Source organism: Strix aluco, chromosome 15, assembly GCF_031877795.1.
Source record: "Strix aluco isolate bStrAlu1 chromosome 15, bStrAlu1.hap1, whole genome shotgun sequence".
Lineage (NCBI taxonomy): Eukaryota > Metazoa > Chordata > Aves > Strigiformes > Strigidae > Strix > Strix aluco.
This window is the reverse complement of record NC_133945.1, coordinates 4,490,404-4,501,356: the sequence shown is the minus strand read 5'-3', so window position 1 is coordinate 4,501,356 and position 10,953 is coordinate 4,490,404. Positions and strand designations below refer to the sequence as shown.

Below are 10,953 nucleotides of genomic sequence, written 5' to 3'. Positions count from 1 at the left end.
CAGCTGCTGGGGAGGAGGGGGTCAGTGCGTGCTGCCGCAGCCCGGGCTTAGCACAGGTCGGTGACGCCCGCAATTGGCTTTAAATAGTTTGTGGTGGCAGGTTAACCATCGATTATAACTGGCGTTAATGATTATAACCCTCATTAACAGCCACTGCAAGTGCAAGGCAAGGAGGGGACCTCACTGGTAGAGCAGTGAAGGGGTTGTGCTTCTAAAATAAATGCTCAGTTTGTTGAACCAGGGGCCGTGCTGCTCAGGGCGAACGGGACGCGTGCCTGGTGGCTGGCATTAGCCATACCACGGCATCCCCGGGCAGTGGCACAGACATTCCGTGCTCGGCTGGCTCTGCAGAACTGGAGACATCGGCGGGGTTTAGCTGGGGGGAGCCGGGAAAGGGGCGATCACATGCTTGCCCGCCCAGGATTAGATGTAGCCGGCTGTGGCTGGGAGCTGTGCTGGGGAGCCGTGCTGGTCGCTGGCACTCTGAGCTCATGGCTCTGGGCAGTGGGAGCTGGACACAGCAGCCCTAAGGGCTCACTGGGGACGGGTGGCCCTGGATGATGTCCTACCTCCAGCCCCGTGGCTACGATCTGGAGCGCTTTCGTGGGCTTTCTCTCATTTACTGGTAAGCAGGGCAGGATGCTGCCGCGCTGGGAACGGGGGGGCATCGCTCAGCGTCTCAGACCCATCTCCAGTAGCGGTGTTAGGGAGGGTGCGGTCAGTGAGCCTGTGATTTTTTGTAGGGTTTAATTCAATTCATTTTGGTGGCCCCTCTCCAGAGGGCAGGGTCTCCCGGGGGTCCCCCACATCTGAAGTCCCCTGGGAGGGGCAGCACATAGGTGAGGCCGGTATGAGCCAGGGGTGGGGAAGGGGATTTATTTTGCAGGCAGTAGATGGGGAAGCACCCACAGCCTCTGCAAGCAGTTGTGGGTGCTCTTTCTCCTGTTGCAGCCCCAGTGCTGGGCTCTCCCATCCGGCAAAACCAGCCTCCCCAAAGGGACTGTGTCCACCCCGTGCCGGTGTCCAGGGAGCAGGTGGGTGCGGAGCGGGGACACCCCTGTGGGTGTGGGGAAGGCAGCGGGCATGGCAGGGGGAACGGGAGGTGAAGGCGGGTGCTGGGCGGCTGCAGATGTCTATGTAGGGCAGGGAAAGCTGGCGGGAGGAAGGCTGTGGCCGGGGCCAGGGTTCAGATGTGTGGTTTTAGCCGATTAACTGAGGGTCAGTGGGCCGGATCCAGAGCCGGCGGGGGCTCTGGCGGGCTCTTAGGTCTGCCCTGAGGTTTGGCAGAGGCTTTCCTGGGCTGGCTGAGCCTGGGACTGAGAGCCCAGGGCACCCTGCAGTCACCGGCGACCGTGGATGCTGCTGGGGCACAGTCCATCTCATGCTGAAGTAGGTCATTGGAGCAAGGGGTAGGGGTGCTGCAGGGCAGCAGCACCCCACGGGGGTGCAGGCAGGCTAGTGAGGGCAGCACCCTGGGGCGACAGTTACCTTCACCCAAGAGGTTGGTCACTGCTTCCCTGCTGCTTTTGGGCGCAGAAAAGGCAGAATCAGTTGTCAGTCAGAAGGAGGTGGTTTTGGGGAGCACTGCCGGACTGGTGCCACTGATGGGTGCTGATGTTATGGGGCTGTGGTGTGTGTAGGGGGGCAGGCAGAGCTACACCCCTGCCTGGCAGCATCAGCAGCCTCACTGGGGTCCCCTCGCTGCTAACCCCTGCTTCCCTGCAAGGCAAAAAGGCTCAAAAAACATTTTCGACCTCAGAAATCTGCTCATATGCTGGTGGTTTGGGTTGAAACCTCCCCCAGCTTTGTCCACTGGGATGTGCTTTGTATGGACAGAGACCCTCAGCTGAAGGGCAGCCGGCTCTGTACTGGGGGACTGGTCCCTGCATGTGACGGGTGCCAGATGCACTGGCCAGTGTTCGGCTGTCTGGAGGCTCCACCAGGACGTGGCGGAGGGTGGCGAGCAGATGGCGGGGAGATAACACCTCCCTGGCGCTCCGATAAGTATGGCTCTGCTCTGCCACTGATTAAAAGATTAATTTTAGAGTTTGAAATAGGAAATGAATAAATAAATGTGAGCCACCAGCGGGATCTTGCCCGGCATCATCAGGGCACAGGGTGGTGATTACCATGGCCGGACCAGCGGCTTATCCCTCAGCACTGGTTTCTCCCGGCAGTGATGCCGGTGTGCCCCCACAGGGCTCTCCCAGACGGCTTAACTCCTCCAGAGAGCGGCTGCTGGAGGCTGTAAGCAGGTTTTGCAATGGTGGCTTTTGTGCAGGAGCGTTGCCAGACCCAGTGGGAAATAAAACAGCCCTGAAGGTGCCCATCGATGCCGGGCGGGTCTCGTGGCTGGTGGCTGGACCATGCTGTGCGTGCTCCGCGTGGGTGCAAACCCGCTGCCGGCTCCTCACCAGGCACGGCCGGGGTGCAAGACTGGTCCAGTGCTTCCCCCAATCCTCTTTGCATTATTATTGCTGCTGTGTTTATGGCTTGTGCTGGGGACTGGGTTTGAGCATGGCAATGTTCACACCTCAAGGATGGGTCAAAGCTCTTCCCAAGCCTCTGCTGCACTCCCAGCTCGGCAGCACATTCTGAAATCTTTCCCCAAAATATGTTGTTTTCCCGTCTTTTCATACCCTGCCATTTCCCTCCCCTCCTTCTTTCCATCTTCTTTCTTTCTCACTTGGGTGAGTTTCCTGCCATCGTTCTCACATTTTCCCCAGTTAATTTGGGGAGGACAGACTGGTGGCTTGGCCGGCAGAGCAGGGTCCACAGCCCCCACCAGCGACCGTCCTCTGTTAATAAGTTTATAACCAGTCCAATCCCACGGCCCAGGGGATTTAGAAAGGCAGGGAGGTTTATAATCCTGTTAACCCTTCACAGGAGCTGACACCCAAACCAGGGCTGCAGCATGAGTCCCCAGGCAGAGCAGCAGATCACCTACCTCATGGGAGGGTGAGGAGGAGGAGAAGGAGGGAGGAAGGCTTCCCCCCCTGTGAGATTCCACTGTGCCTCAGTCCTGCTGGGGTGAAAATGAAGTGAGCTCATTCAAGATTTTCCACATGATTGTATTTAAATTGCATTAATCCCCATCTCAAGTGAATACATCCGAGGTCTGAGCTAGAACAGATGTTGGGTGACAGTCATCCTGGCTGGGTACAGGGCTCTGGCATAACCACCTTTCCCAAAAACCTCTGGCAGACCAAGCTTAACCTCGCTTCCACCTGAAACAGCCTCTTTTCCTAATTACTGTGTGGCAGGCTAATTACAGAGGCCCTTTTGTCTTTTCCTCAACCAAAGCCTTTCAGAGCAGCACAGGATGAGCTGCATGTCGATAGAGGGGTCTGTCCTTGGGAAAACACTTTTAACCCCTCTCCAAGCCCCAGCGGTCTCTGAGACCAGCTCTGCCAGGCAGGTGTCTGCAGGCTGAGCTGCTTCTTGCTGGGCAAGAAGCACCTCCACAAAATGGTCCACCTTAGTTGACTTGATGGATACTTTTCAGGCAGGATCAACTTCCTCCTAGAAGCCCCTGTCCCCACCAGGGTGTAGGTGATGGGCAGCAGAGACCTAACTTCTAGATAGCAAAGTTTCATCGGGATGAATCCCTCATGCTGAAGAAATCCACTGGCTGAGAAGGATATTGGAAAATGGGGATGAAGTTTAGAGGGGGGTGATAAGAGGGATTGAAGAATGAAAAATCTTGGCCAGCAGTGAGAGATGGCATCTCCATCTGCCTGTGATCTTGGTGGTCCGGTGGTGCTGGTTCATGGGGCAGATGCTCTGGGAGAAAGGGTTTTCCTCCATGGAACGTGAGGAGATGCATCCAGCCCGGGGTGGAGACATCTTCTGTCAACAGAAGGAGGGAATAAGCATTGGAAAACTGCCTCAGCTTTCAAAACTCCTCACCCCTCCATCTTTAGACTAATGAGCAGGCTTTGGTTCAGGCAGGAGTGAAGGGTGACCCACCACCACAAGGAGTGGGGAGGAGGAAACGCTCCCCAGGAACCACCCTTTGACCTCCGCAGCTGGAGGACACCCATGCTCAGCTGCAGTGAGTGGAGCTGGGTCGGCAAGGGGGGTTGTTAGGATGCGATAGGGGTGCTACGGCCTCTGGCTTTCCTTGCAGGAATGTCTTTCCCTCCTATCCTGGAGGACCGAGCCCCTTTGCAAGGAAGGACACTGCAGAGATGAGGTGTGTGACAATGACCAGGGCTGGCCAGCCACCTCAGGGAGAAGGGGATGGGTGTGCAACCATTCACATAGCAGTGGGAAGCAGTAGCCACCCCTGAGCAGCCTCTCTGGTCCCCTGGGATCCCCCTCAGTGCCCCAGAGGAAAGGGACTGAGGACCACTGAGGTCTGCGTGGCCATTGGGAAAGTGCCCATAGGGTGTGGAGACAGCGATGTGTGACTGCTGCCAGCCCGGCAGCCCTGCTTGTGGGGATGAGGTTTCACTCCGAGTGGTGTCACCAGGAAGAGGCAGGACCCTGGGCTCGGGGTAGTGGCGTCACCGCTTCATCTGCTGCCACCCCTCTGCCTGCCTGCAGGCGGGTGGCTGGGGAGCTGCTGGGGCCCAGGGCTGGGGACAGGTGCACAGAGCTGCCTGTCCCCAGGTGCTCCCCATAGTACCTGCCTGCTTTCTTCACCAGGATTTTCAGCAGCATGGTTTTGTTTGGGTACACGTTACTTCTGGGGAGATTCCCATTGGACACAAGAGGAAAATTTTTCACAATGAGAACAATCAGCCATTGGAATAATCTTCCCGAGAAAGTGGTGGATTGCCCAGCATTGGACACTTTCAATATTCATCTGGACAGGGGGCTGGGCCATCTTGTCTAGACTGTGATTTTGCCAAGAAAGGTTGGACTAGATGATCCTTGAGGTCCCTTCCAACCTGCTATTCTATGATTGTTTGTTTCCTCTTCTGTTCAGACTTGTCTGTGAATGTCCCTGACCTTATGAGCTCATCTGAAGGGACTCCATGGGTAATATTTATGAAAGTAATGTGGGCTGCACCATGACTGTGAACAGCGGGTAGTCGCTTCCCAGCCCAGCTCCATAGCAGCCAATTTATTTTGTTTGATTTATTATCAACGCTTTGTAGCTGATCCTGTAAGCAGCACAATTGCGTTTTTCTGTTTCCTAATCAGATGTAAATGCCTCTTCAACCTACGCTAATTTTGTTTTGTCATGAAACAAATGTTGGGTCATTATTAAGCAAGTGCCAGATGCTGCCTGGGCAGCCCTTTGCTCCCACGGCAGCTCCCGGCGTCGGTGGGATGCGGGCAGAGACCATAACACAGTGCCCTGCTGAGGGCTGCACCCTCCCACCTCAAAACTTCTTACTGCCACTTTCCAGAGCTGAAAGCCCTCAGACAGACCTCACTGCCACTGCAGGATGTCTTTGCACCTCTAAATCCCACCCATGCAAACCTGCTCGGACCCTGTTCCTCTGCTAAGCCATGCACAGAGCCTCCCTGCGGGCTCAGTGATGCTGCTGCCAGCACAACCCTCCTGTCCCCACCTCGGGCATCCTTGTGCCACTGCTTTGACAAACTCAGGATCCTGCCTGGAGCCACGACCTCTTTGGGGTGATTTAGTCCTGGCCGAATCACCTAATTCAGCCAGGGGTGCTCACTGCGGGACCTGGCCAGGCTGGGCATCCCTATGGTGTCTGGCCATACCCGGGCTTGGCTGCTCCCCGCACCAAGGTCAGCCAAGCCTGGCTGCCTGACTGCGTGGCGGGTGTAGGGCAAACCCCTCCCCGCTCGCTGACATGTCCTTGTACCTGGCCCTTTCCCTTGATTTTCTGATTTTGCCCCGTGTTTCTGCCAGGGGTGCACCTCTTCGCTTCTCTGCTCATGCTCACCAACATGCCTGTCCCTGTGGTTGGATCTTCTCTCCTTCTGTAACTATTTTTCATCATAAATCTCCCAATTCCCCATCCTGCAGTCAGCATCGACCTTAGTGAGTGCCTGTCTGCGAGGAGCCAGCCCTGGTTTGTGGGGACAACCACGCGTGGCTCTTCCAGCTGCAAGTGCGATTCGGTGGCCACCGCTCACCTGCTTTGGTGCTTGTGTTGGTCTTTCCCAAGAAACAGGGAAGGAAGGAGACAGAAGACAGACCAGGGAAGAAATGTAGAAGAGTCTTTTATCCACAGACAGGCTAAAGGCTGCTTTCCCAGAAGGTCTTTTGACCAACATGTAGAGGAGAGGTGGATAATAAGGTAGCAGTGAATTGCATCTGGTTGTGATTTTCTGTTGGATAGAAAAGAAACTCTCATCAATTTCGTTGCATCCCTACTTAAACCATCACTTTGTATCTCTGGTCCTAATGGTGCTTCCTAAAGCAAGAAGACTGAAATCTCCTGCCCTAGGTACTGAAGAGGAGGGAGCCTCGAGGCAGCTCTCCCCTCAGGCAGCACACGGCTTGGCTGGAGGCAGGGAGGACTGCGCCACTGGATTTTCTCCTAAATACAAATTTAAAACATGCTGCTAGGAAAACTCAGGGGGGAGAGAAGCAGGAGAGAGCATCCTTCCCATGGAGTCTGCAGACCTTCGCAAAGCAGTTGTGCTGGTTTTGGCTCTGACTGTCCTGAGTGACCACCATAACAGATGGAGCCCAAAGTCATGGACTAGATGGACTCAGAGGACACTTGTGGGCATTTTACAGACATTTTACAGGGGTGGTCTATAGACTAAGGGAAGGATATCTGTGGATTGTATCAAAGGATGGGAAGCAGGGTGGTGAGTAATGAGAATGCATTGGATAGTGTAGGACCTGAACATGACGTAAATGGTATGGAATAAGGGGTGGAGAATGTGTTGGTTTTGGCTGGGATAGAGTTAGTTTTGTTCGTAGTAGCTAGTACAAAGCTATGTTTTGCATTTGTGCTGAAAACAGCGTTGATAATACAGGGATGTTTTCGTTATTGCTGAGCAGGGCTCACACAGAGTCAAGGCCTTCTCTGCTCCTCACCTCACCCCACCAGCGAGTGGGCTGAGGGGCACAAGAAGCTGGGAGGGGACACAGCCAAGACAGATGACCCCAACTGACCAAAGGGACATCCCAGACCATATAATATCACGCTCAGCATATAAAGCTGGGGGAAGAAGAAGGAAGGGGGGGATGTTTGGAGTGATGGCATTTGTCTTCCCAAGTCACTGTTATGCGTGATGGAGCCCTGCTTCCCTGGGGATGGCTGAACCCCTGCCTGCTGATGGGAAGTGGTGAATGAACTCCTTGTTTTGCTTTGCTTGTGCACGTGGCTTTTGCTTTACCTATTAAACTGGTTTTACCTCAACCCATGAGTTTTCTCACTTTTATTCTTCCGATCCTCTCCCCTATCCCACCGTGGGGGAGTGAGTGAGTGGCTGTGTGGGGCTTACTTGCCAGCTGGGGTTAAACCATGACAAGGATTGAAAACTAACACCTTAAAATTCCAGGAGCTGCTCACTTCAAAGCCTGGAAGTCCAGAGGTGCTGGGACAAACAGCCCTGCTCTAGCGCAGTGATATATGTGGGTCCTCTTCAATAGGGGAAGCAGTGGAGCTGTCTTCTTGGCTGTCCCACCAGCAGACAGACATCTTCTTTGACGTGCTGGAGACATTTGTTTAGTCCTAGTTTCAGACAAGATGGCTTTTCCACTTGCCAAAGGAGCTCCATGGCCTGTGGCTTGGGCTGCACAAGCCTTCCAGATCTCTTTCTGTCAGTCAGTGCTGAAGGCTAACTTGCATGAAAAGATTGGTTCCTGGGTTTTAGCCTCAATGTTGGGGCTGGAATAATTGAGGAGACCAATGGCTCTATTTCTTTGCTTGTATGGCCTTAACATGACTTGGAGATGACCCTACCTGAGTGGAGAGGCTGCAAAGAACTGTTTGGCTGGGGAGAGCACTCACTGGACCCCTCAATTTCAAATCAGACCATCATAGAATGGTTTGGGCTGGAAGGGATCTTAAAGCTCATCTAGTCCAACCCCCCTGCCATGGGCAGGGACACCTTCCACTAGACCAGGCCGCTCAAAGCCCTGTCCAACCTGGCCTTGAACCCTTCTGGGAAGGGGGTAGCTACAACCTCTCTGGGCAACCCCTGCCAGTGTCTTACCACCCTCACAGTCAAGAATTTCATCCTTCTATCTAATCTGAATCTAGCCTCTTTCAGTTTAAAATGGTTAACCCTCATCCTATCCCTACACCCCCTGATAGAAAGTCCCTCCCCACCTTTCCTGTAGCCCCTTTAAGTACTGGGAGGCTGCTCTAAGGTCTCCCCGGAGTCTTTTCTTCAGGCTGAACCCCCCCAACTCTCTCAGCCTGTCCTCACACGGGAGGTGCTCTAGCCCCCCAAGCATCTTTGTGGACTCCTCTGGACCTGCTCGAGCAGGTCCATGTCCTTCTGATGTTGGTGCCCCCAGAGCTGGACACAGCACTGCAGGGGGGTCTCAGGAGAGCGGAGCAGAGGGGGAGAATCCCCTCCCTCACCCTGCTGGCCACACTGCTCTGGATGCAGCCCAGGACGCAGTTGGCTTTCTGGGGTGTGAGCACACATTGCTGGCTCACAGTCAGTTTTCCATCCACTAACACCCCCAAGTCCTTCTCCTTGGGGCTGCTCTCAATCCCCTCCTCGCCCAGCCTGGATTTGTGCTTGGGATTGCCCCGACCCGTGGGCAGGACCTTGCCCTTGGCCTTGTTGAACTCCATGATGTTTGCATGTCCCACCTCTCCAGCCTGTCCAGGTCCCTCTGGATGGCACATCCCTTCCCTCCAACATGTTGACTGCACCACACAGCTCGGTGTCACTGGTGAACTTGCTGAGGGTGCCTCGATCCCACTGTCCGTGTCACCAACAAGGATGTCCCAACACTGACCCCTGAGGAATGCCACTCATCACTGCTCTCCACTTGGACATTGAGCTGCAGATCACAACTCTTTGAGTGCAACCACCCAGCCAATCCCTTACCCACTGAGTGGTCCATCCATCAGATCCACGTCTCTCCAATTTAGAGATGATGTCATGCAGAACAGTGTCAAATGCTTTGCACATGTCCAGATAGATAATGTCAGGTACTCTTCCCTTGTCCACCAACACTGTGACCCCATCGTAGAAATGAAAGTGTGTTTCACAAGAGACAAGACTTGAGCAAGGTCTTACCATGCGATTTTGCATTTTCTGCTGGACATCTCTCTGCTTCTGTATTGACCATGTGATGCCAACACTCCCAATGACATTAAACCCTCCACCTATTGTGGGCCAGCTGTTCCCAGCACTGTTTGCTTGTAGTCTGGGTAGGAAGGGCAAAGGGAAACTTGAATAATTAGAAAAAATAACTGTTTATTGTGCTTGTTTCAGCCATCCTCTTCCCCTCTTTTCTTTCTGAAACCCAGACAAATATATTGCCACCATCTTATTTACCTGTTTCCTCTTGGCGGTGGTCAAAATTTGATGGTTTAGAGAAGGTGTGATGCCCTGGAGGAGGAGGCAGGATGGTGTGTAGGGCACAGCCAGCCCCAGTAACAGGCTGCTTTGCCTCCTTGCTCCTGGGCAGGAAGCAGCAGCTCAGCCAGTTGCTGTGGGATGGGGCAGCGACTGCTGCAGCAGACGCGGTCACTGGTACGTAACCCAGTCCCTTTCTGAGCCTCTCCCCAGCACTTCCAGTTTTCCTCTCCCCTACTTTCCCCTTCATGACCTCTGAGAAAAATGTATTGGAAATGTGCCTGACTTGTGCTATATTTTGCTGTCGACAACTTTTTACTTTATTGTCCAGCTCTAAGACTTATTTTGATTCCACTCATAGCTTCACCCACCCCTGCTTATACATGCTAGTGTTAAATAAAGCTAATATAGTTTTCCTCAACTTTTTATATTTAAAATATTATTTTTTCAAGCAAAAATAACTTTTTACATAGAAAATAAAATTTTTCAATTAGTTCAATGAGTTTTCAAACTAATTTTTCTAACAGTCAACAAAAAGGTGGACATGCAAGTTAAGCACATGTTTATACGCTGTCCAGCCCTGTGGTGTTAGTTTGTACTTAATTCATGCTCCTTCCATTCACTCATTTTTTAAAACATGTAAAGTCTTGTTGGTGGTCCCCTAGGTTAAGAAGCCTGGGGTTTCCAGCTGGATTTACTCTGAGTTGCTCTGTGAGGTCCCAGCTCAGTAAAGAACTTGAGCGTATGGCACATCCCCTTTGCCAGTGGGATGTTTGCCTTCAACATCGGTTATACAGAGTAAGACTGGAACTCTCAGGCAGGTTATATGGGGCTTATAAATCCTTCCTGAGTGTGAGCCCAAGTTCTAAAACACTGAAAAACTTCCAAAACTATTTTGCTGAAACTTCGTCTAAATAAGACAGATGTTAATCAGCAGGAGCAGCATCAGCATCTGATGCTTTTGCCAGGCTAAGTCTGTGTTTCAGAGGACGGAGACGAGGATCTGAGGATTTGGAGATAAACTTGGAAGCTGAGCCCTGCTCCTCTTCCCCGAGGGCCTCTTTGATTCAATTTTCATTTACTCCACCACCTCACAGACAAACATGTGGTTTATTGCAACATCCCACCCAGCTGGTATGAAGCATCGGCATGTGGGAAGGGCAAGCATCTCTCTGGGTGCAGCTGGAGAGACCATGGTTGGGCTGCTGAAGGATTCGGTTTTGAAGGTTCTGAGCACCCAAGCCCCAAACACACATGTGTCTGCTTAATGTTGAGTGTGGAAATTGTTCCATAAGATGCAGAAACCAGGGCGGATGAATTACTGAATTGCCAGGCAGGGAAATTCTCCTGTTTGCCCGCATGTTTTGCATCGGGCTGGTCTGGTTCCAGCAAGCTCTCCTGCAGCCCTTCTGAAACTGGCCAGAGAGGTCACCTTGTCCTGTCGACATTGCCTCCAGGACTTGTGCTATCCCTTCCCTTCAGCAGCGCTAATCTATTCCAGTCAGGGCTCTGGCCCGTGACTTA

At 53.0% G+C, this 10,953-nt stretch overlaps 1 protein-coding gene across 1 annotated transcript in view; it reads left to right on the top strand.

Annotated features, from left to right (window-relative positions):
• Positions 1-432: 432 nt before the first annotated feature.
• LOC141930492 (syntaxin-binding protein 4-like) overlaps positions 433-10,953 on the top strand; it is a 49,893-nt gene continuing 39,372 nt past the window's right edge. Inside the window, exon 1 of the mRNA XM_074841413.1 lies at positions 433-625. Within this exon, the coding sequence (XP_074697514.1) occupies positions 558-625 (68 nt within the window). The 5' untranslated portion in view covers positions 433-557. The remainder of the gene's footprint in view (positions 626-10,953) is intronic.